Below are 27941 nucleotides of genomic sequence, written 5' to 3'. Positions count from 1 at the left end.
ACAAAGTCGGCAAGTATGCCACAGGGTTGTGCATACTTGCCGACTTTGTGTCTGCCCCCAGGTTGTGACCTACTGGGACACTCTCCCTCATTCCTCCATGGGCCTAGTGAAATGGCGGGGCAGGGGGTGTGATGATGCATTTCACAGAGAATTGCATCACCGCGTCTCCAGGCATGTGTGGACGCCCCCTGCACTTGTCAATTGCATCAAAATGTAAATAAAGCATTTTTTATATCATGGATAATGTTAAACAGATGTTTATTTTCTTTATTCTTTATTGGTCATTTACACACAGTGGAGACAGCCATTTTGTTGGGTGAACCAACATTAGTGTCAGCCATTTTGTGGGCTGAAGCTGGAGAAAGTAGACATGGCGAACAGATAAGGTGCTTTCTTAAGAATATGGCCTCATCCCACACGATGATCAACAGGAAGCATTTTCAACCAGAATTTCTTTTTACATTCGATGCAAAGATCGGCCATCCGTGTGGTGATTTACTGTTTCCCCAGTCTGTATAGACTGATGCTGCTTCTGTAAATACTGTACAGTGTTTTCATCATCTTCTGCTCATCACGGCCAGTACAGAGATAGTGAGAGCGATGGTTCCAGCTACTCCTCCAATCATCATCCCCAGGACATTTCCGTGTAGCTGGGCAGTCTCACATTGCATGCCGGTGTAGTAGAATGCCTGACTGGATGCACACCTGCAATGGGACATCGATAAGTGAATGACTGGCCATCATCTACACAGTTTCAGTGTCTGTGGGTACAGATAGTGTAGTGCAGGGTGTGATGTACACATGCCCCCCCCCCCCCCCCCCTACATGGGACTTACCTCTCTATAGTCCAGCAGAGGTAGCAGCAGCACTGCACAAATCACTGGGAAAATAGTATGGAGCCCATTTTCCCGGCAATTTGCGCCATACGATTTGTGCCATTTTTCTGGAGACCTACTCACTATGGTTGGTCATGTATTCTCTGCGCTGACACACATTCTGTGGGCTAAATAGATTTGCAGGAAGCGGCGTGACTCAGGAGAGACATTCATGAGATTTAAAGAGGCAATAAGTTTAAGGGTAAAACCGGTTTGGTTTAACTAATTGCCCCTTTAAATCATGATGGAATGTGCGCCATCTCATGCAAATCGCAAGATATTACATTTGGCCCTGTTTCTGTGATTACTGCAGTGATACAGAATGTGATTGTGCTGCAATAATAAGATTTAAGCCACCGGGAGTGGTGGCACAAAAACCACCTCTCCCGGCTGATTTAGTTTCACCTTCTGCAGACGGCACAACACTGACTGTGAAATCCCCTGGACATCTTACACTTAATTTCTTATATACAGTAACTGTGGAGTCACCAGACCAAAGGTCATTAAAACACTGTAGTGGGAAATCCGCAATCGTTCTACCTGTACCGCCCTCCATACTGTGCTTCTGAGGGTCAAAATGGCTGCGCATTTGGAGAAGAATCTACAGGACAGCAAAGATGGCGGCCAGCACGTAACTGGGCATGACGCCATTATTCAGTGAGTCAGTCATTTCTCCACCGTATGCCTCTTGGTAAATGTGGAGAGGTGGTGATAAGCCCTTTTTCCGGGGGAAATGCTGAAAGGGGTTATCACTGCTTGATAAATACAACCTTCAGTTTATGTTACAAGTCCTGTATTAATATGACAATATACTGTAGTAATATAGGGGGTCATTCCAAGTTGCTAGCTCTGCAGCGATCAGGCAAAAAAACTGCACTTCTGCCCATGCGTATGCGGCGCAATGCGCACGCGCGTCGTACTATTACAACGACAGTTGTAGCTTCAAACAAGGTCTAGCGAAGCTTTTCAGTCGCACTGCTGACCGCCGAGAGATTGACAGGAAGTGGGCGTTTCTGGGTGTCAACTGACCGTTTTCAGGGAGTGTTTGGAAAAATGCAGGCGTGCCAGGAAAACGCAGGCGTGGCTGGGTGAACACAGGGCGTGTTCGTGACGTCAAATCCGGAACTGAACAGTCTGAAGTGATCGCAAGCGCTGAGTAGGTCTGAAATTACTCTGAAACTGCACAATATTATTTTGTAGCCGCTCTGCGATCCTTTCGTTCGCACTTCTGCTAAGCTAAAATACACTCCCAGTGGGAGGCGGCATAGCGTTTGCACGGCTGCTAAAAACTGCTAGCGAGCGATCAACTCGGAATGACCAACATAGTCCCCATTGTAGGTAATAAAGTGCTTCTTTTGCAGCCACAAAGTTCCTTGGTGACTTGTAATAATGTAAACTTCTAGGAAGCAACAGAAGCCTATTTTTCCTATCTTCCATTATAACATCCCAGGAGAAAGTGTGGAATGTGTTATATAGACCCATCCACTTCGCCAAAAAAACATAAGGATGGGTTTCCCGGTTTCTGGGAAGGGGGGCTTAGCCTGGGAGAGTAGGAAAGTTTGCATGTAACCTTTCTGCAAGTTATATGCAGTTAATCCTGGAACATTTCCAAGGTCATCTGCTGGTCCAAGTACTAGACACGGAGTGGGGATTGGGAAGCTGAGAACGGAAAGCTCTGAAAAGTGGGGACTCTGGTAGGGATCCGGGTGTGTCTTTAGGTAACAGGCACCATCTGGGCAATGGTTGTCCCATCTGGGTTTGGAGAAGGAGGGCCTGCGCAACCCATCCTATCATCCACCACCGATAACGGAAACCTTTTCTATACAGTCATCCGTACAAGAGCTTTAATAAGTGTCCCTCAGTGTTTCCTAGGGCTGTGAGACAGACGACTCTGCCTTGACATCAGTTAAGCGTGTTGTAGTGAAAGCTATACATGTCTATATGGGAATGCTTGTGAGACGTGGGTCATACCTGCAGTTGGCTCTGCCTTTCTCAACGACACACACTCCGCCATTCAGACAGGGATTATCGTCACACTGGGCTTCCAGTGGTTGGATCTCATAACCTTCAGAGTCTCTTGGATCCTCCAAAGAGCGTTTACTTCTGTCGTTCACTTTCTCCTCCTCCACCACCAATGGTTCAGACACTTGGATGGGTACTTCAGTCTTTATGAGGTGTGTGAGGTCTGAAATCCAGAATACAGAGGACAAAGACTTAGATACACTGATTTAAGCCCTTCCGGAGTGAAGACCACCCCTTCCGGACCATAAGTGTTTCTCCCCACCTGACAAACCTAAACTTGTACAATTTCTCTGTAAGATAGACATAAATATTGTATCCCACAGTCTATCCAAATTAATTCTAGATAGTTGTTTTGGGACATATTCAAAAGTATGTTGGTGCTATATAAGTAAATGTTAATAAATATTATTTTTATTTGGATATAGCAAAAAATAAAAATAAAGAAGTAAATAGGGCGTTACTGTAGCGGTGGTTTTACCTGTAGTTATTGTAATGCAGGGAAGACAAAATAATATATCGATACATATATTCAAATGGTAACATCCATAGGGATACCTAGTCGTCTGCTTTATTACAGATTGTGCTATCAAGATTATAAATGTATATAAATGTTGTGGGATTTTTTTTTATTTTACGCTATTAAAACATTTTTCATTAATTTATTTTTAACTGGAAAGGGCATGGGCAAATTGTGTCGGGGGCGTGGCCAGATCGTGTTGGGGTGTGGTCATGCTTACTTGGCACAGGCTTGTCACCCTACACCTCCCCCCACCCCCCCCCCCCCCGTATCGGTGGTGACATCATCAGGTAACAATCTTAGAGGCTGGAGCTATACCCTACAAAGAATCATAGCTGTATGTACTGTGTTCCTGATTCTGATGTGGGTGGTATTGCCCAACCGCCTGGAAGTAGCAGTGCAATGCCATCTGACCAGCATTCAAATGCTATAGGAGGCGTCTATATGAAATAGTTGGCGGCTTTTGCAATCTGAGTGCTGCGCCCGAAGACATTGCGACCATTGGTTGCTGCCCTTGGCCAGTCTACGTAAGCTGAAGCTTACTCAGACTGACCATCGGACCAACACTGGTGGGTCGAATCAGGATCCTACGGCGCTGGGCTCGGCTAGAATAGAAAACAGGGACGTTTATGTGCAGAATTCAATGCTCTGCTCTATGCATGGATTATTCATCGTTAACATTTCACTGTGAAGCTGATACTGCATTAATCTCATAAGGAACATACATTAGTTGGCAGCCAGTAGATAAACAATGGGGATCAGTACGAAATTCCGCTGTACGGGATCCCGGCGGTCAAAATACCAACACCGGAATCCCGACCAGCACAATCGTGGGGAGCGGAACGCAGACCCTTGCGGGCACGGTGCCTCGCTACGCTCAGCACACTATTTTAATCTCCCTCTATGGGTGTCGTGGACACCCACAGGGGGAGAATATGTCGGGATTGTGCCGGTCGGGATTCCGGAGTCGAAATTTCGACTGCCGGGATTCCGTCCGGCGGGATCTTGACCGCATCCCAAACAATGAACCTATAATAGGAAAATGGTAGACAATTATTTCCACAGCGCTAGTAGACTGGTTTCCTATTGCACTCTATTATCAGTGGGCATCCAATGAAGAATGAATGATGGAATGCAGAAAACGTACCTGTAAACTCCACAAACACAATCAGATCGTCGTTTTTCAGAAAACTCCTGCGGTGCAAATTGAAGTGTGTTATAAACGTGGCCCAGCCAAAATCTGTGGTCCTGTAGCAGTTGCAGGACGGGTCCCACGTCCCAGTTTTGGAAGGTCTCTCCCATCGGGATATATTCAAAGCTGTCAAACCGAAAACAGTAGACTTGTTATAGGTTAAAGGTTAAAGTTTATTTACAACTGGAAATAAAAAGTAATAAAACAAGACTGGGTAATAACAGGGAGAGGTAAGAGGGCCCTGCTCGCAAGCTTACACTCTATAGCAGGCATTCCCAACCACGGTCCTCAAGGCACACCAACAGTGCAGGTTTTAGTGATATCCAGGCTGCAGCACAGATGGTTAAATCAAAATAACTGAGCTACTAATTAAGTCACCTGTGCTGCAGCCTGGATATCACTAAAACCTACACTGTTATAGGCCCTACACACTGGGTGATTTGACTGCAAGATATGAACGATCATATCGTGCAGTGTGGAGGCACCAGCGATGAACGATGCGCGGCCCCGCGCTTGTTCATCGCTGGTGCCCGGCGGCTGTGCATGCAGGCCAATATGGACGATCACGTCCATATTTGCCTGCAGTTCTATGGAGCCGTGTGACGGGGGGGGAGTGAAGTTACTTCACTCACCCCCCCCCCGCCGCCGGGTCGCCCGTATCCGCCGTCGGGCAGCTCGGCGGCGGATCTTTAAATGTGTAGGGCCCATTAGTGTGCCTTGAGGACCGTGGTTGGGAATGCCTGCTCTATAGGATAACAGGCGTTCAATACCATGAGGTTAAGAGTCACATGTTTATATTGGTCCAGGCAGATTAAAAGGATAAAAAGTGCTTGATGGGCTATATGACCCAGTTACACAGCAATGTTGGTCTGTGGCCAGAGGGATACATACAGTAGAAACGTAAAATGTGATGGCAAATAAGAACCACCTAGTCTGCCTCAAACACAAGTACATGTATTCATGTAACACACTTGGGTTGATTTTTGTCAGGAGCCAATTAGCCTACCAGTATATTTTTGGATTTCCAGAGGAAATCCACGCAAGTATGGGGAAAACATATCAATATCCACACAGTTCGTGCCTTGGTGGGAATCGAACCCATGACCTCAGTGCTGTGAGGCAGTAGTGCTAAACCATTACGCCATCTACATACCCTCCAACATGACCCGCCCCACTAGGTACAATATGCTCTGTTTCTGGACTTCCCTCTTAATTTATTATGGCCATCACCTGTGAAGAAACAGCTTTCTTATCATTCAACTAGTCCAACACAGGTGATGGAAATCATAAATTAAGAGGGAAGTTCAGAAACAGAGCATTTTGTACCTAGTGGGGCGGGTCATGTTGGAGGGTCTGCATCTATAGTGTCCTTTTTGTTTCAACATAGAAATAGAACACTTTACTTTTGCGTGAACTGTGCAAAGTGCAGGTAATTGTGTAGAATAGCTTATTGGTGGTTACTTGGGTGGTTCTGAAATTTGATAAGCTTGCCTGAAGAGGTGTGTTCTCAGGGAACACTTGAAGATTTGGTTGCTAGAAGAAAGTCTTGCTGAGCAAGGCAGGGCATTCCACAGCCTGAAACAAGCCCGTAACCGGGAATGGCAGAGAATACTGGGTGTGGATGAGGGTTGCTGATCTTATGCAGAGTCGGGAAATACTGTATTCTGAGACAATAAGATGATTTATCTATACTCTTCTATGAGCGTAATTTCCGTGTTTTTTTTTTTTTTTTATAAATCATTCTTTTAAAACAGTATTTTATGGGGTAGTATAAAGAATAAATTCTCTGTTACTGCACAGCACCAATTGGAAGTTTCCTGATGCATTGTGGTTTTTTTGAGTGATGGTCCTGTGAGGAATCTATGGGGGTAATTCCAAGTTGATCGCAGCAAGAAATTTTTTAGCAATTGGGCAAAACCATGTGCACTGCAGGGGGGGGGGCAGATATAAAATTTGCAGAGAGAGTTAGATTTGGGTGGGTTATTTTGTTTCTGTGCAGGGTAAATACTGACTGCTTTATTTTTACACTGCAATTTAGACTGCAGATTGAACACACCCCACCCAAATCTATCTCTCTCTGCACGTTACATCTTCCCCACCTGCAGTGCACATGGTTTTGCCCAACTGCTAAAAAATGTCCTGCTGCGATCAACTTGGAATTACCCCCCATGTTCAGTTGGTGAATATTTGGTACGTGGGCACATTTTAGATTCTATATATTGTAGGTCACTTTTTTATTTTCTCAATTTATTTGCACTAGGAGGCATCTTGTGTTTTTTTAATTTTATATATGTACTGTATATATATATATATATATATATAAATTTATTTTTTATTTTAAATAGGCGGTAATAATGGACAGTACTCAAGTACAACACACTATTATTGTTATCTAGGCTGGTTTTACAGCACACCAATCCCTCACCAGTTATAATCTGATCTGCTGACGTTGTGAAGCTTCTGCTGGAGGACATACGCAGACGTACATCTGGGTCCTGATCAACCAGCGTGATCATAGCCTGATAGTTCAACACTGGCCAATCCAAGGCAGCATCGTCTTCCCCACTGCACAGGTGGAACGATATACCGGTGTAACCAACGTAAGCCGAATTGTTTTGCCCATGGGGGTACAGGCCAATACCATATCCGTAGCCATCAGGGCTGTAGAAGCAAGGACTGACGAGGCGATCTCCTTTGACGGTTTCTTCCAGGGCCTTGCTGAAATTCCGGATGGTCCACACACTACTGGGGCAGGGGAGTTCCGTCAGCGAGATGTCATCAATGAAAATGCCGCCATTGGTAGTTTGATCATCGCCTTGGATGCCTTGGAACATATAGCGGAACTTCCGATTCACATTAAGCGGCACATGCGCAATTTTCCAGTCGTGGTTGTTGTCTCCTGAGTGAGGGCACATAAGGTATGATTTAGGCATCTTGTGTCATAACATCAAACTGAGTCAAATTAACGCTTAGGAGGCTACTTATAAAGTATTAAAGTGTTATGTATTGCTTATTTTTTTACCCTTTATTTATTTTTTAAACAGTTTTTAATGGTAATTTGAAAGCCAATTGGTCTGGAACCTTCTAAGGATTTAATGGAATTCAAATAAATGTGCTGAAAAGATTTTCAACTGTATACAAAGAGGGCCTGGCTGTGAGTCGGACGTAGAGTGGCTGTGTATACGTGATACCACGGAAACCAGTCACACTACATTATGCTAATGCACCCACCCGTAGGGCTAGTGCTAGGATCTGTATGGCTTGAAGCGGGAAGCCGCTCCGCCTACTGTTTCTCCGTCCAAACCCACAAGCATCATCATTAATATTGCCAAGTGCACCTGACTTAATCTGAGTGCAACTAGGAAAAACGTGGACAGATCTCTTGCGGGCGACTGCATCATTGCGTATAGCACACACAGGGGGAGGGGGAAGGGGGGGGGTCTGAGTACCCATAAACCTTCCTGACAGATGTTTTTTTTTTTTTTTTACAATGGTTGCGGCTGGCAGCATGCAATTATAGCCATGTGATTCGGTGGTCAATGGGGAGGGGTCGGGCCAATATGACATTTCATTATAAGCATGTCATTTTGTCCCCACTCCCTACAGACAGACCTGTGAATTGTGGCATTCTGCCATGAGGGGGCAGGGCCTAATAACATGGTGCCAGTCCCGCTCCCATATATAACCTGAAGCTGCTGCATGCATAGCCAGATTAAGGGGGGATGTAGGGCATACTGTACCCCAGGCCCATCTTTGTCAGGTGGCCCCCCGACCAGAGCACACTGACATCACTAGCTTTCCCTCTTAAGCAGCAGCAGAACCAGCAGCCAGAATGTGAGCAGGACAGTATGCAGTGCAGGCAGAGACACAGGAGTACCAGGTTTCATGAGCTACCGATCTAAGCTTTCCGACCAGAGGAGAGACAGGAGGGTGGAGAGAGCTTTAAGTGACACAAGCATCCCAGCTTCTCCTCCTCCCTGCCTGGGTATCTGAGTCCTGTGTAAACTTTTATGCAACTAAACCATTTGGGTCTAGAGACAGAGACACACACAGAGAGTCCTCCTGAGTCCTGTCCCAGTGTGTAAGTAGTACAGAGGCTGCTGCTATACTGTACTTGCATGTGACAAGATAAATTATTTTATTTTTCTATGTGTATTTTAAGGATAAGTTGTCTTTGTTCCACTACAAGAAAATTGTATATAATAGTTGTCTTTCAGTTAGGTGGAGCTATAAACAGTATCCAGGCATTATTAAACTATTAGTTATATACTAATAAACTAATATACACCATTTGTTTACATTTTATATACCCAATCCACACCTCCCACCATGACCCATTCCAGGAGGGACAAAATGCTCTCTACCTGGACTTCCTTCTTAATTTGTGATTGCAATCACCTGTGTTGAAATACCTTTCTTATTAATTAAATAGTTAAACACAGGTGACACCAATCATATAGTAAGTGGGAAGACCAGGTAGAGAGCATTTTGTCCTTCCTGGAATGGGACATGTTGGGAGGTATGCACAATCTAATATACACCCCCCACCTTCCACAGGGGCCCACCTGTCTTAAGTACCCCGGGTACCCCCAAAGGCTTAATCTGGCCCCGGTTGCATGGTATGTGTGTTATATATATTGCTACTGGTTGCCACCCAGGAATATTCATTTCATGCAAAGAGAGATCTGACCAGGATGTGTCTCAGAACCGGCCAGAGATATGTAATGATGCTTAATATCAATACTAAATCCTACATTTGCACACTGTAACACCGGGAGTGTTTCTTGACACTCCGCCACCAGTGCACCACTTTCACTAGCTCAATAGCAGGCACAATCTCTCCATATGAACATGGAATTTGTAGAATCATGTGTCCTAGAGGTTTTCAGAATATTTTGCACATGCGCAGAAGCAAATAATCGCTTTTATGTGAATATCACCCTTGTGTCCAGTTTACAACTCAGAACCAGGTACAGAAACTCTTCTATTTTACCTCTCATTCTGCACATATGTTTTTTCTCAGTATAACTGTTCTATTGTTTCTACAACACAAATGACGCAGCAATCACTGGTGACAACAACTTAGTACAACATACAAAGGTATGCATGCATGCAAACATAGCACTACTTCCTGAAGAAGGAACAAATGACGATAATATATCATCTGAACATTGAGCAAGAACAAGTCAACTACACGGTGAGCAAAGATCAGGACATAAAATAAATAACACAAAACACCACACGAGCATCAAACAGATCAATAACACAATAACAAAAGTTGCAAAGATTTGTAAACCAAAAACAGAATGCTTCAGAAAACTGACTTCATTTTCCTACCAAACTAATATGGTGCATCAATATATTGGCGCACTATGGCAGCATGAGAACAGAAGAATGGGCAAGCTATTGGCGCAACAAACAGGGTGTATAATCTCAACCACGAAAAGCAATGAAACCTCTAAAGAGAAGTAGGTAATGTGCAGATGTCACTGTTTGTAGTATGGAACATAAACCATAACGGCGGAGAGGTATGGCAGGAGTAGAAGGACGTATCTTAGCCAGTGGTAGAGTCATATGGAAACCGAGTACACAAGAATGCAACTGGAAGGCCATGGAAAGCAAGGAGTTAATGGTGGACAAGGTGCAACAGCACCATATGTTTGTTCGATGATGGAACCTTGGTACAGTCTAATAATCTATCATTAACAACACTTTGGGATCGATGGGGGTCATTCTGACCCGATCACACGCTGCAGTTTATCGCAGCGGTGCAATCGGGTCAGCACTGCGCATGCACCGGCGCCGCAGTGTGCCGGTACATGCCAGAAGGCCATCGCGCTACAATCGCCTCTGCCTGATTGACAGGCAGAGGTGGTCGCTGGGTGGGGGGGGTGGAACGGCGGCGTTTGGCTGCCATTTCGTGGGCGCGGTCCGCCCAGCGCAGGTGTGGGCGGACCGAACGGGGGCGGGCCGCAGCGGCTGCGTGATGTCACACGCAGCCCCTGCAGGCCGGGGAGCAATGAGTAGCTCCCGGCAAGCACGCTAAAGCTGCGCTGGTCAGGAGCTACTCTTGAAGCGCAAAGGCATCACCGCTGTGCGATGCCTTTGCACTTCTGCATGGGGGGGGGCGGCACTGATATGCGGGGTGGACTAGCCCTGTGCTGGGGGTCCCCCCGCATGTCAGTGTGAATGATCGTAGCTGTGCTAAATTTAGCACAGCTGCGATCATCTCGGAATGACCCCCAATGTACTTTGAGAAAGTGGACTGACATAAGGGGGGGATATTCAGTTGTTTGAAAATGAAAAGTCAGTTGGGTGTCTGTTTTTTAATATCTAATAGACAGGGGAAAAAAGAGACACCCATCCGACTTTTCAAACATTTGAATTCCCCCCAAGGTATCAGCCAATCAGCTCCTAACTGCCATGTTACAGGATATGTTTGGGGAAAAAATGACAGTTACTGGTTGGTTGATCCAATGGGTGTGATTTACTAAGCTGTGGAGAGAGATAAAGTGGCAGGAGATAACGTACCAACCAACCAGCTTCTGTCATTTTTCAAACAGCCTTTAAGATGACAGTTAGGAGCTTATTGGCTAGTACTTTATCTCTTGCCAAGGCTTAGTACACAGAACCCTTGATCTGCAATAGCCTCTCCCATAACACCTCAGGGCAAGCGCCATTCACCTGTAATGTACCCAGCTCAAAATATAGGGCCAAAGACATTAGCAAAGGGGCATCAAAGCAGCCTGACTTAAAATAAGGTTGGGATCCTGCAAGAGTTGGAAATTAGCATTGGCGCGGTGACAGTGCGATAGAAGTTCAGACCTTGGAGATCACCCTTGTAGCTGACACAAAAGCACTGGATGGAAGCATTCAGCTAAGCGGGGTGAATAAAAGTTCCTTGTGTCTCCGAGCCACTGACTGAGTATGTGGTAGAGGGGCTATAGCAAAGCCTATAACAGACATTAGGTGGTCAGATCACTGTGTCAAAGTATTTAAAAAAACATGGCACCGCACTGGTGGCAGCAGCTGTTGAAAGAGTGACCTCCACCATCTGCAAAGTGAAAAGGGGGCAAGCTGGTAGGAAACCAGTGCACCAAATGCAGACAACGCACACAGTAATAGCAACTGGGAAACAAGTGTCAATATGGTACTGCAGTTAAAGAACAAAGAAGGGCTGTCTACTGTATGTGAGTCTCAGCAAATATATGGGAGAGCAAAGCAATCAGCAGCATTCCGCTTGGAGGTATGGGCCTGCAATGCTGCAATACACCTTGCCTTCCACACTAGAAACTTGTCTCTCTGGAAGGGTTAAAAAAACGGTTCACAAGTAAGTTATTCACAGCTGGATCCAACCCATTACATCATGACATCACACCACCGGCACTAGGTAGTACAGCACTGCCTGGAGCATACTAAGAGCTCTACGACTACTGGGTGCGTGCCCGGATCACCCCTCAGACACTACCCAGCGCTACTGGTTGTAGGGTGCCGTTCCAGTGCAAGCCAAATGTAGGTACCTTATAGCAGCGACGGTGCTACCCACAGGAACCTGCGCCCAGTGCAACAGCACCGACCGCATACCCCAAATTACGGCCCTGAATGTCTTAGTTTTCAAAAATACAAATCTGCAACAATAGAGAGGGACAGCAGACCCCTCTGGAGACCTCTCCATGAAGAACCTATCCACGAACTACAAAACAGAATGACCAAATGACCATACCTTGAATTGTTTCGATTTTTCTCAGCTTTCTAACGGTCCCAGTCCCATCGTCTGTGCGGGTCCAAACGGTGAGTTTGTCCTTGGGGCTCCCATCCATCTTGTAGAAGAACTGTAGACACTGCTCTGTCTTCTTGGGGTATAGAATACGGGACTCCAGGACAGCGGTTTTACCAATAGGTCCATTATTGGTTTTCAAGTACATAAAATATCCAGAGTCTGCATTACAAGTTTTGTCCGTGTGTTATTGTCTGTAATATCCTTGATGTATACATAAAATAAAATGACATTGCCTAAGGGACAGTCTTATGTGCTCTTCCAGACAAATGCCTCTACGGAAGTAAAATACAGCTGGCTAGAGATTTCATCTATCTCACGTACAGTATGGTGTCTATAGCATCAGCTACAGTATGTATGGTACACGTAAGTGATTCCATGCCACATATATTATTGCTGCAAGAAGGACTGCATACATTCTACGTCCCATCCTAACGCTCATCTTTTTTTATCCCTGATGAAAGTTTTATGAAGACACTGAAACATTGGAGAATGGACCTTTGCTTGTACATACAGTATATATATCTATGTCAACTCTAGGGTCCAATTACATAAGCTATACCCATGTCTTCTATTAACGGCCCTTTAAGTATGTTTAAAATAAATATTTTACAGGTTAGTTCCATAGTCCACTGTCAAGTACAATTGGACATAATCTGAAGCAGGCAAAGATCAATATTCTACATTCCTCTGCCTAATTATCTAAGAATTAGTCAATCGACCCTTGGCATGAGTAGTGAGCGCACAATCTGTATTTATAGGCCCGCTGTAAAGTCATAATGCGTGGACTTGGCACAAGGTCTCTGGTCTTGTGGGGTACATGTGTAATGACTCAGCAGTTTACTAGATGGAACTGTTACCTCTGCAGCGTCCACCCAAGGTATGGTCGTTAAATGATTCTGAAGTGCTCAGTTCATGGACCCAGTCGTCGTCATCGGTGGTTCCTTGCACCATGCCACAAATGTTGATGTACTCAAATGAGCACTGATCCAACAGTAACAGAGGAGTAGCTGCAAAGACACAACGCACGTCAGCTATATTCCCCTAAATGATCGCCAATCAGGAAAGAGATCCCAAGAGAGAAAGGATAGATAGATAGATAGATAGATAGATAGATAGATAGATAGATAGATAGATAGATAGATAGATAGATAGATGGTGATACATACTGCAGTCATACATCCGGTTAAGGCGCTCCAGGTCTATCTCGGAGAAGTCCAGCCGCTGTCCTATTATGTTATTGAAGGCAGGGATCTTGGCGGTGATGGTTGGAATATCCGGGTCCTTGTTGAAGGAGTAGGGGCCGTAGTGCATAACAGACTCATAATCATATGGAGTGTTTAGGTCGGTGATATAGTTGTCATCATACGTGTTGAAGTTGTGACCCATACCTGTACCAATGAAAGGACATTTAAATGACCACAAACATTTTTAAATATCAAATAAATGTATTTTCTTAGTTACCTTATTTAAGTCACTTGTCAGTATGTACAAAGTGTTTTTATGTTATTTATATCCAAGTGTTCACCAATTGTAATTTGCAATGGTTTTATGTGGTTATCCTTATAGGGAGAGATGTACTAAGCCGTGGAGAGAGATAAAGTAGTGAGAGATTAAGTACCAGCCAATCAGTTCCTAACTGCCATGCTACAGGCTGTGTTTGAAAAAGGACAGTTAGGAGCTGATTGGCTGGTACTTTATCTCCATCAACTTTATCTCTCCAAGGTTTAGTACATAGACCCCAAAACACCAACCAGTCAGCTCCTAACTGTCGCTTTTCAAACACTGTAACATGGCAGTTAGGAGCTGATTGGCTGGTACTATATCTTCCGTCCACTTTATCTCTCTCCAAGGCTTAGTACATTTCCTCCTAATCACTAAATTAATGCACACAAGCATGCAGTAGTATGATGTATTAATATCACTGTAGACACATTTATTTAATTAGAACAGCCTCTAGGAAAAACTTTTGTGCCTCAGTGATGCCTCGGTTTCCTCCTAGTATGTTGATTCCCATAACTATTGCTTCAGCTCACAATACGTCTGCATCTGCCTTGTGTAAGTGACCAAGAGACTTAGAAAACAGACTGACCGTCAGTAATTTGATCCCACCAGACCTCTACATAGTCATCTCGGTCAGTTCTCGACTGTTCATGATAAAATCCCAGTGCATGTAGAATCTCATGTTCCACAATGGCCTTGTGATCACATCCACTGCCGATGGAGAGGTCTTGGCCTGTATGGAAGTCCCCCACGTAGGACCAGCATCTGTAAAAGAAAAGAATATACTGTATAATAAATAAAAAATCACTATAGTGTACAAATGTAAAACCTGGTTGCAGGATAAAAGAAAAGGGTCACATATGCTATAGAAAAAATCAGATAACAAATTCCTATTGCAATGTATCAGGCATACAGCAATCCCTTAACTCAATATTGCAGATCCCAGCAGGCCCTGCTTACCAGACCATGCTGGAACTTGTTGTTCTTCAAGTGCCACCATGCCATGGCATGGCAGCAATTTTAATTGGGTATGACAAGGCTAGCTGGGACCTGTAGTGTGCTAGTAAAGAACACTATTATTTATTTCTTAACAGTATTTGTTAACCCCACACCCACTGCATCAGAGTACTATCAGAACGGGCCTTCATAGAGGATTTGGGTCCAGTTTTGTTTTTTGTGGACCCCACTTACCTAGTGATTACAGCTGGTTAGTGAACATTCACGAGGGATCCCACAGTCTTTGTTCCCCAATTTTTCCATTACCAGCCTAGGCTTTAAGCAATTTGGGGAGGGCGGGCTATACAGAACCCCTAAGACAGCACACACCCAAAGGATCTGAACAGTGATTTATCCAAAAATAAAGTCTGAATGACAACTCAGTGTTGGATGATCTTCTGTAGTGGGTTATCATTATCGCATAGTAAATCAGAGGTTTATATCCTTTTAGAGGTATATTCAATAAGTGTCGGAAGCTGCTGTCTTGTCGGAAAGACGGCAGCTTCCGACAGATTTAGGTCGGAAGGGGTTCCGACCTATTCATTAGGGGCTGTTTTTTCCTGACAAGTCGGAAATTCCTGACTTGTCGGAAAACACGTGAATCGGCGGAATAGCCATGGATCCACGTGCTTTTGTTGGAAACGCGGCCAAATCCGACAGGTTTTGGCCCCGTTTCCGACAATCTCAATCCAAGTTTAAAAAAAGTCGGATTGAGGAGATGAGACGGGGGAGCGGGGACATGTTTTGATGGGTGTGGGGATGGGGGAGGATTAGGAGGTAGAGACGGCGGGCTATGCGGATACCTCCTACCGCCTTCCCTTCCACTACGGGATGGCGGCACCTGAAGCAGCCTCCCTGCTCCTAGCAGCAGGACCTCCTCCCGTTTTCCCCTGTACGGCGGCTGATGGTCTGGCGCGGCTCAGCGGCAGCACCTCCTCCGGACTCCTGTTTCCCCCTGTACGGCGGCTGATGGTCCGGCTCAGCGGCAGCACCAGCACCTCCTCCAGACTCCTGTGTCCCCTGTGCGGCGGCTGATGGTCCGGCGCGGCTCAAATCCGACAGTCGGATTTGGCCTAATTGAATAGTTCTTTGTCAGATTCTTTCCGACAATGCTTATCGGAAAGGATCCGACTTGTATTGAATATACCCCTTAATGGGGGGAAATTAGGACAACAATTTGGGTCTTAAAGTGGTTTCGATCTTAGTGAATGGGTGGTATGCAACCCCACCGCTAGAACGCCAAAATCCCAACAGAAATTCAAAGCCTTCCACTCTTATCTTACATTTGTGAGACCCGTCCAGCCTGGCTCTGTAACACATAAACACATTGTTACACATTGGGGTAAATTTACTAAGACGGGAGTTCTATTTAAGATGGGGATGTTACCCATAGCAACCAGTCTGATTCTACTTCTCCTTTATCTAGCACCTTCTAGAACATAATACCTGGAATCTGATTGGTTGCTATGGGCAACATCCCATCTTAAATAGAACTCCCATCTTAGTAAATTTACCCCATTAGCTGTAAACCAATAGTTCCACCCCTTTTGAGGTTAAAAATCAGGACTGGAGAGCTAAAACTGGGACTGGGAGCAGCAGAGGACATGTGTGGATTGCCCTTTCAGTGACTTACCCTCCAAACTTCTGGAAATGTAGAAATGTAGATTCTTTTTCATAAGGTTTAAAATCCACACAGGACTTTAGACGAAACATGTCAAAGGCGTTGAGAATGACAGCTTTAGCATTCAGGTCTGGAACATGAAAGGGGCACAGCTTAGTTCTGAATATACTTTGAGCCATTTAAATAAATGTATTGTCATTATAAGGGGCAGATGTACTAAGCCTTGGAGAGTGATAAAGTGGAGAGGGATAAAGTAGCAGCCAATCAGCGGGATGCAGTCAATTTACCTATAATCAAAATCACAACGGTCAACACCCTGACAACCATTGACCGACAGTCAAAATCCCGACATGGTCAAAATCCCGACATTTTAAATACCGGCAAGGTCAAAATACCGACATTTAAAATATTGACAGGTCAAAAAGTTGACATGCGTTTTTCATGATTTTTTTTTTTATTGAAACCGACTTGTTCATGCTTTACCATCCCAGTGGACCTGGAGGGGGACTATAATAGTGTGCTGAGCGCAGCGAACCATGCGAGGCGACGTGGTACACTTGTACGGTGTCTATGTCAACCTATGTCGACATACACACCAAAAATCAATTAAAACCTTGTGTCGACTTTTTGACCTATCGACATTTTAAATATCGGTATTTTGACCTTGTCGGTATTTTGACCTTGTCAGTATTTTGACCTTGCTGGGATTTTGACCTTGTCGGGATTTTGACCTTGTCGGGATTTTGACCGTCGGTTAATTGTTGTCGGGATTTCGATTGTAGGTATTTTATACTGAGCCCCAATCAGCTCCTGTCATTTTTTTTCCAACACAGCCTGTAACATGGCAGTTAGGAGCTGATTGGCTGGTACTTTATCTCTATCCACTTTATCTCCATCCAGGCTTCGTACAGCTTCCTCTTAATGTGATGATGATGATGATGATGATGATGATGATGATGATGATGATGATGATAATGTACCAAAAGCAGAGAGAGAGGTGAAGAGAGAGACATGAAAGACAGAAAAATCATTTCCAGCTTATGGAAAAATAGAGTCAAGCAAAGAAGCAGTAAAACAAATGTATTACCCAGGTTATCAGCCAATATGTATGGGATGGGGAACTTCCACCGATAGGACTCATTTCGCAGAGCATTCCGTTCATTCTGTTGACAGCAAACAGTTCAGAGATATTTGAGCCATTTCCATAGACCTCAGCAGCAGCAGAAACTGCGTACACCCGGGTAAAAAAAACCAAGACACCGCCTTGGCGAGGCGTGAGAAATAATGTACAAAAATGGGCGGATCGGGGGACCATAGGCATCGTCCATCAGAGATGAGTGTCAGCACAGTGGCCAATATGAGACACTGACATTGCATGGACTAAATGACGGTGGACGAGATTTGTGACACAAAGTCACAAACACCCAAAGTGCTTTATATAAATGTACAGCCCGGATGTGTAATTAATGCTGATTTTTAAGCTACTGGCAATTAAGCAATCCTAAAGCCAGTGCCGGATTTCCCACTAGGCACGTGCCTATGGGCAGCACCTCCAGGAGCCAGGGCCGGATTTACCGCTGGGCAAACCTGGCTGTACCTGTCCCTCTGGCCCACATAAAAGCCGGATACTGTGGATGCTGCTGCTGAGCCGCACACGCTGTAGGTGATTAATGATCTCCCCCTCCGGTCACACTCACAAGGCACACATCTCTGTGCCCTAACCGTGCCCTATGCGCTGCCCGGACACGATCAGCTGGCCATCCTTTTTGCAGCATCTTGTGCACCGTCAACCCCCCCCCCCCTCTTCCGCCACTCCTTATTAGCAGCTGCGGCCCGCACGCTAAGGGAACTAATCTTAGCTGATCGATGTGGCTGCATAAGTGAGCGGCAGGGCCGGAGATGCCTGCTAAGTGGGCTGTGCAGCGGCAGCAGTACTGTGCAGGCCACAGCTGCACAGCCTCCACCTGCCTCGCTGGTGGCTCCTCAATACGCTATTGCACAGGTTCTCAAACTCGGTTCTCAGGACCCCACACGGTGCATGTTTTGCAGGTCTCCTCACAGAATCACAAGTGAAATAATTAGCTACACCTGTGGACTTATTAAAACGTGTCAGTGAGAAATGAGTACACATGTGTACCTGCTGGGTTACCTGCAAAACATGCACTGTGTGGGGTCCTGAGGACCGAGTTTGAGAACCTATGCGCTATAGTAGCAGAAGCGGGCTGCGCTGCGTGACCCGCTCCTCATCCTCCGATGGCAAGGCCGTTGCTGCAGGAGCCGTGAGCAACAGCGAGCTGCATGAGCATCAGGATGGTACGTGTTAGGGATGGCCATCGACCATCGATGATTCAAAATCAATGACCGATGGTAACTACTTTTACTATCGATGGGGAGAACCAGATGTTTTCCCACCATCGATGGTAAAGTGCTATCAAATATTTATTTATTTTTTTCCCTAGGGAGTCAGGGACACGGAGCATAGCTTAGCCCCCAGACACCCATGAAGCCACACCCCAGGCTCTGATTGGCCCGCGTCTTCCTCAATACTAAAGTAACAGGGACCATCGATGGGAAAAACCATTGATGGTTCCCTTACAGATGGTTGCCTACCATCAAGGTTATCCACCGATGGCCATCTCTAGTATGTGTTGTGGGCCCTTGGAGACTCCAATTATCAAGGTCAGCTAGGATGGCCATCAACCATTGATGATTACAAATCATCGATGGTCTATGGCTGATAGTAACTACTTTTACCATCGATGGGGGAGAACCAGATGGTTTCCCACCATCAATTATAAAGATAAGCCACTGATGGCCATCCCTAAGATCAGCGCACACTGAAATGTGAGTAATTCCTGAGCTGAGGCTCTGAGTGAACGCATGGAGACCTGACGATTCTGTCTTCACCCATTCCCCCACAGTCACCCACTATCTCCCTGTAACCCTTTTTTTTTATTTTGGGTGGTGGGGGGCAATAATGTTGGACCTGGGTGCAGCCAGACCTCTAATCCACCTCTGCCTAAAGCCAGACTATTGATGAAGGGGCGGGGCCACAGAGAGAGTACAGGCAGTAGCTGGTGTTATCACATGACATAGCACACACGGTAGAATTACACGCATAGACTTGCAAACGGTCATACGGCATTACTGAGGCTGGCAATGATCATGTAACACAATGACCCCCATTCATGATTGTATCATCAATTTACAAAGCTGTATACTCACAGGCAGCTTGATGTCTCCCTGGAACAGTGTCTGGTCTAATGACAAAATAGAACATAAGATATTTCAGCATAGTGTTGGTGAGTTATAAATTGTTGGTCATTATACAAAATAACGTAACACTGGACACATACTATTTATTATCCACATACTATATACAGTACCTATGTTATTATACACGTACGTTATACTTATGCTATTATACACATACTTGTGTTAATATGCACTATCTATCTATCTATCTATCTATCTATCTATCTATCTATCTATCTATCTATCTATCTATCTATCTATCTATCTATCTATCTATCTATCGCCTGCTCTGGGCCTTCCATTGGATGCTTTTGGAAGAAAACTTTAATGAACTGTAATTACTGACAGAAATAACCATAAATCATTGAACTAAAATAAGAGGCAGAAATGTTGGGAAGACCAAAAAATGTTATGTACCCAAAAGCCTTAGAATAGTAACATTGATAACTGAAGGAAAACTTTAAGTTTAAACCCATCTCACAATGAAAAACTGATTCTAAAACTGAACAGAAAGGAAACCTGGAGATCAGGGCTACTGGCAACCAGGGCCGGCAACAGAAATCTTGGGGCCTGGTACACTGACATCTCTGCGAAGGGCAAGGCCGTCCTACATGCTAATTGGTGGCCAGTGATCGCAAAATAACTGCGATCTCATCGCTGAGTGCAGAATTAATGATGACCCCCTGCATGCGCAGCTAGGCTGCCATTTTCTTCATCGGCTGCGTGCGATGTATTACGCATACTATATACCCATGTTATACACACAACTATTTACTATGTACATTACTTATGTTATTATACACATACTATATTATACCCATGTTATTACACACTATTTACTATGTATAGTACTTATGTTATTATACACATACTATATTATACCCATGTTAGTACACACTATTTACTATGTACAGTACTTATGTTATTATACACATACTATATTATACCCATGTTATTAGTACACACTATTTACTATGTATAGTACTTATGTTATTATACACATACTAGTATATACCCATGTTATTACACACTATTTACTATGTTATTATACACATACTATATACCCATGTTATTACACACATACTATATACCCATGTTATTACACACAACTATTTACTATGTACAGTACTTATGTTATTATACACATACTATATTATACCCATGTTAGTACACACTATTTACTATGTTAACTTATTATACACATACTATATACCCATGTTACTTATTACACACTATTTACTATGTTATTATACACATACTATATACCCATGTTATTACACACATACTATATACCCATGTTATTACACACAACTATTTACTATGGGGGTAATTCCAAGTTGATCGCAGCAGGAATTCTGTTAGCAATTGGGCAAAACCATGTGCACTGTAGGGGAGGCAGATATAACATGTGCAGAGAGAGTTAGATTTGGGTGTGGTGTGTTCAATCTGCAATCTAATTTGCAGTGAAAAAATAAAGCAGCCAGTATTTACCCTGCACAGAAATAAAATAACCCACCCAAACCTAACTCTCTCTGCAAATGTTATATCTGCCTCCCCTGCAGTGCACATGGTTTTGCCCAACTGCTAAAAAATTTCCTGCTGCGATCAACTTGGAATTACCCCCTATGTACAGTACTTATGTGATTATACACATACTATACTATACCCATGATAGTACACACTATTTACTATGTTAACTTATTATACACATACTATATACCCATGTTATTACACACATACTATATACCCATGTTATTAAACACAACTATTTACTATGTACAGTACTTATGTTATTATACACATACTATATTATACCCATGTTATTACATACTATTTACTATGCTATTGTACACATACTACATACCCATGTTATTACACACATACTATATACCCATGTTATTACACACAACTATTTACTATGTACAGTACTTATGTTATTATACACATACTATATACTCATGTTATTACACACTATTTACTATGTTATTATACACATACTATATACCGATGGTATTACACACAATTATTTACTATGTACAGTACTTATGTTATTATACACATACTATATACCCATGTTATTACACACATACTATATATCCATGTTATATTACACACAACTATTTACTATGTACAGTACTTATGTTATTATACACATATTATATACCCATGTTATTACACACATACTATATACCCATGTTATATTACACACAACTATTTACTATGTACAGTACTTATGTTATTAATTTACACATACTATATACCCATGTTATTACACACAACTATTTACTATGTACAGTACTTATGTTATTAATTTACACATGCTATATACCCATGTTATTACACACAACTATTTACTATGTACAGTACTTATGTTATTAATTTACACATGCTATATACCCATGTTATTACACACAACTATTTACTATGTACAGTACTTATGTTATTAATTTACACATGCTATATACCCATGTTATTACACACAACTATTTACTATATACAGTACTTATGTTATTAATTTACACATGCTATATACCCATGTTATTACACACAACTATTTACTATGTACAGTACTTGTGTTATTATACACATACTATATACCCATGTTATTACACACAACTATTTACTATGTACAGTACTTATGTTATTAATTTACACATACTATATACCCATGTTATTACACACAACTATTTACTATGTACAGTACTTGTGTTATTATACACATACTATATACCCATGTTATACACACAACTATTTACTATGTACAGTACTTATGTTATTAATTTACACATGCTATATACCCATGTTATTACACACAACTATTTACTATATACAGTACTTATGTTATTAATTTACACATGCTATATACCCATGTTATTACACACAACTATTTACTATGTACAGTACTTGTGTTATTATACACATACTATATACCCATGTTATTACACACAACTATTTACTATGTACAGTACTTATGTTATTAATTTACACATACTATATACCCATGTTATTACACACAACTATTTACTATGTACAGTACTTGTGTTATTATACACATACTATATACCCATGTTATTACACACAACTATTTACTATGTACAGTACTTATGTTATTAATTTACACATGCTATATACCCATGTTATTACACACAACTATTTACTATATACAGTACTTATGTTATTAATTTACACATGCTATATACCCATGTTATTACACACAACTATTTACTATGTACAGTACTTGTGTTATTATACACATACTATATACCCATGTTATTACACACAACTATTTACTATGTACAGTACTTATGTTATTAATTTACACATGCTATATACCCATGTTATTACACACAACTATTTACTATGTACAGTACTTATGTTATTAATTTACACATGCTATATACCCATGTTATTATTACACACAACTATTTACTATGTACAGTACTTATGTTATTAATTTACACATGCTATATACCCATGTTATTACACACAACTATTTACTATGTACAGTACTTATGTTATTAATTTACACATGCTATATACCCATGTTATTACACACAACTATTAACTATGTACAGTACTTATGTTATTAATTTACACATGCTATATACCCATGTTATTACACACAACTATTTACTATGTACAGTACTTATGTTATACACATACTGTAACTGTATACTTATGTTATTACACACATACTATATAATTATGTTATTACACACATACTATATACAGTACTTATATTGGTATAAACAGACTTTAAGCCAAGATTGAGTTCATTGTTTGCCCCCGCCCCTTCTCCTTCGGACCACCCCTCAAACGCTTCCAGCCAGCTCTAAATTACCATTCTTGGCCAGACCACACATCTGTTCTGTCTGATGATGGTAGCGTGACCATCAGTGCTTCTCCAGCTTTGGCTGAACCATAAGACTCTGCATACCGTGCCAAATAGGGGAAATGTCATGCAAAACAACAGGTGCAAGAAACTAAGGGGGAGATTTATCAAATATTGGAGAGAGACATAGTGGAGAAGTTGCTCTTAACAACAAACCAGCTTCTAATTGTCACTTTTCTAGCACAGTCTATAACGTGACAGTTAGGAGCTGATTGTACTTTATCTCTCTCCACTTTATGTCTCTCCAAGGCTTGATAAATCTCTATTAGGCTGCAGCATGGTGTCCTCTCACTGAAGCCATGAAGATGGAATTGTGGGTTACACACCTTTGGTCAGAGGCGTACAGACGCCGGCATATAGTATATGGCTAGTGGAAGTGTGCACTGGTGCCGATAATAATAACGAGCATCAAGCCATGTCTACAGATAGACAGGTGGTCCACTCTCAAAGATGAGTGCTGTCTAGGGATGGCCATCAACCATCAATGATTAATGACCGATGGTGAAGACTCTTGCCATCGATGGGGAAGAACCAGATGGTTTCCTGCTATCAATTGTACAGAACCACCCAATGACTCTTTTTTTTTTCTACAAGGTACCGGCTCACTAAACCTGCAAAACACCACACCCAGGTTCTCATTGACCCATGGGCCAGTCAGTGGAAGAACAGGGATGACCATTGGTTGGTGAAACCATCTTTGGTGGTCCATTGCATAATTTGCAACAATCGATGGTCGCTTGTCATTTCTCCATCGTTGGTAAACACACCACTGCCCATCCCTAGTGTTGCTCTGCCTATGGGGAAATACGGACTAAGGGCCTGATTCAGTGATGGATGCAGTTATTACTGCTGTTGTGATTTTGTACGCAGCAGCTGTGCTAAAATATAGAAAAGCTGCAGGAGCCACCTTGAGATAAAAGACGCCAACTGACGGCTTCTGTGGCCCGCTGCTGCGTCAGAAGATGCAGCGTCGGATCATCTGCGTGTCCATCAGACATCTGAGCAACATTAAGGTTACTCGGGATATCAGGTGAAATCACGCTGCCGGTGCCAAGGACGCAGGAAATGACTGAGAACATTAATGAGCCAGTGTAAATATTTAATTACCAAGTCCCTGAAAGTGGCGCAAACACTATCAAGTGCCTATCAAATAAAACAGCCCAGAGACGGTAGGAGGAGGAGGATGGGAGTTGCAGTATAACTAGACATGCACATTGGCATTTATATGGTACTTTTATGTTTATTAACCACTTAAATACAGTCATGTCTACAGCTGTGCTAGTAGTGATTACTTACCCTTATTTAAGTCAGGGATGTCTATAAAGTCGCCGGCATCTTCTGTCGGAGGAAAAGAACAGTTAATAAAATACATTATTTTCCCTGACATCATATAATACATTTATATATCCATAGACACACATATGTCAGTGTTTGCACCAATGTCATAGATAAAAGCAATATATTTTGGATTTGTTGTTTTCATCTTACCAAAATCATTTGGTCGCTCTTTGATCTGTGGAAAAGAAAATGGAGAAATTCAGCGTTTAACTCAATGATTTATTGCAGCGTTCTAAAAACTATGCAGTAACAGAACTACAAGTGCCAGCCTACCCATAAACCCTGATTTCATGCAGGTAGGCAAACTGCGACATGTTGGTACTTGTGGTTACACCGTGGCTGCAGAGCCACTAGTAGCGCTGACCAAATGAAATACCAGATTACATCATCTGCATTGATGAAAGGATGTAAGATATCCGGTCACACTGACTGAACCATCCGGCGCTTACCGTAAAAGCCGACAAGTTCACAAATACAATGACAAGGCAGCTGAGCCTGAGAATCGCTGGGGACATCATCTCGTCTCGGTGGAGAAGACTCGCTGATGCGCTCCCTCCGCAGTAACTTATAGGAGCTGTTTGGACTTTGCACAATCAGCAATTTCAGGTTAACTAGTTTTTGTCTTTTACAGCTGGTAAGGACACAATTACTTTTATCTTGATCTAGCAAATTGGCCCTAAACCAATAACTAACACTTGGTTATCATCCTCAGTTGATGGAATATTAACTTTTATTCTTGACATAATTGTCCACACAGCTCAGAGCTCTTCATGTTACAGTATCATGAACTCTCGAAGCACCAGGGATGTGTTTTAAGTATGGGGAATGGAACACATGTGGCAGGTTACCGTCCCAGGAGCAATGATAGTACAGTAGCTAGATTGTCGGACTGGGGCATGGAGGGCCCACCGGACAAATGCAGTGGTAGGGCCCATGCTTAAGGGCTGTGGCCAGCCACCACAGAGGCAGGTAACTGACCGTGTGCAGCCTCCTCCGTCCAGTCCCCCTCCTCACTGCCACCACCACAGTAGAGTCTGAGCACTAAAGAGCACAGACTCTATTGCACGTGTCTTTACTGTGTATGCGCAAAACACCGGGAAAATGGCCGCCACACCATTTTTCCAGTGATATGTGGAGAGGTGCTGCTTCTGACGGGGGAGAGGTGAGTATTGAAAAAATGGGTTCAGGGTATGCAGTGTGGGTCACCCTGGACTCAGGGGCAGTTCATTATAGATACGCTACTGGTGACAATGTATAATGAAAGTGCACAGTCTGGAACCTGACATTAGAGTAGGGGTGGGACCCACCAGGGATTTCCCCCTGTACCCCTGTGGTCCAGTTCGGCCCTGAGTATCTAAGAATCTTCGTATACACTGCAAGTATCCAGTTCATGTTGTGATAACGACTTAAAGGACAGAGGTGTCAATATCTTGCCTACTGTTCTGCCACCATCCTTGTACCATTATAGTGCTATCATTGTATAAGCTGGGTACCAGGTACAGTTTTGGGCACTGTACCGTAAGAAAGACCTTAATAGGTCTCAGGGTGAGGGAAAATGTTCAAGGGCCCATACTGAGAAAGGGAGGAGCTGTGACCAGCGCTGTGTGGGTGTGGCCAGTGTCATGTGGGCGTGTACATCCCCAACACTATCAGCTCCACTGTCTATCTCACAAAAAAAGTTAAACATTTTAGAAATTTTGTGAGAAAACTAGAAACACAATTTTAATACTTATGACTTATGGCTGACTGCATGGCCAGCTGGGCGGCGGGTCATCGGCATGCTTTTATGATGGTGGGCCTATTTTGATGTGGGGGCCTGGAGCTGGAGCTCCATCCGCCTCATTGTTAATCTGTCCCTGGCTATACAGTATGTTATTCAGTAATAAAATCATAGTGAAAAGCAATTTAAAAAATATTCTGATATTTTCTTGCTACAACAGAAATAAAAGTGGCTTCAGTTCAGTCAATTGCAAATAAGAACATAAAACGAAACAACATCCAACAAGCAATAGAACTACAGTATCTGATATACTGAGCGTTTTCTCTGTGATTGTCGCTTGTGCGCCTCTTCTGGGGCATCTCTTGTCACTGTCCACCAGCAGTCAGCAAGCACAGAAGCGTTCCACCTACCCTGATATCCTCCTTCCATTGTGGAAATGTCCCGGTGGAATCGCTCACTGTGTTCGTCACTCATTGCTTCACACTCCAGATGAGAGTCCATAACTTGGATTTTGAGTGACATGTTGCAGCCTAATTAATGATACTACTCAGTTTCCACCTCTTCTGGTACCCATGCAGCCATGCACAACACCTTAATACCCCTTTCAGACAGAAATGTCTGAAAGTCCCGGCAATTACTTGGCATTTCAGTGCCGGGTCGTTTTGCCAGGACCTGCCTGACCCCCCCTCCCCTTTCACACAGACATGCAAATTACCACGGGTGTTTCGTCTGTGTGAAAGGGTCAACCCGTGTCATAATTCCCGGGTCTCCGACTCTGGTAAATTCCAGGGTTGAAGTTCCAGGAACTACAACACGGGTTGACCCTTTCACACAGAAAAAGGACCCGTGTGTTTCATGAAATTACCGGGTGGAACTGCTGGAAGGGGTATTACAGGCTATCCCATTTACTTGGGGGACTCAGTTGAAATTTTCATCCTTAACCACTTAACTGAAGATTTTTTCCCCAAAAAAACACTCAGAAAATGTCGGGATTTTTAATGAGTGAATTAGGGGGAGAACACGAATTTAAACCTATGCAAAATTATTTTAGCAAAAATAAACTAAAAAATTATTATATATTTTTTAAACATTGAAACATCGGCTAGAGCATCTCGACCATGGGAACATCGGCCCTCATTCCGAGTTGTTCGCTCGGTATTTTTCATCGCATCGCAGTGAGAATTCTCTTAGTGCGCATGCGTAATGTTCGCACTGCGCATGCGTCAAGTAACT

General features: G+C 43.2%; 1 protein-coding gene across 1 annotated transcript; it reads right to left on the bottom strand.

Annotated features, from left to right (window-relative positions):
* Positions 1-284: 284 nt before the first annotated feature.
* Positions 285-27230, bottom strand: MEP1A (meprin A subunit alpha). The gene is made up of 15 exons (XM_063919226.1): positions 27119-27230; positions 25438-25650; positions 25139-25189; positions 24947-24988; positions 19729-19763; positions 17591-17666; positions 16516-16633; positions 14476-14651; positions 13553-13774; positions 13244-13393; positions 12330-12545; positions 7032-7505; positions 4562-4732; positions 2847-3060; positions 285-705 (listed from the first exon to the last, which is right to left on the bottom strand). Exons 1-15 carry the CDS (start codon positions 27228-27230, stop codon positions 558-560), a joined length of 2418 nt encoding a protein of 805 aa, XP_063775296.1. The 3' UTR covers positions 285-557.
* Positions 27231-27941: the final 711 nt, after the last annotated feature.

This window comes from Pseudophryne corroboree, chromosome 4, assembly GCF_028390025.1.
Source record: "Pseudophryne corroboree isolate aPseCor3 chromosome 4, aPseCor3.hap2, whole genome shotgun sequence".
Lineage (NCBI taxonomy): Eukaryota > Metazoa > Chordata > Amphibia > Anura > Myobatrachidae > Pseudophryne > Pseudophryne corroboree.
This window is presented reverse-complemented; position numbering and strand designations above follow the sequence as displayed.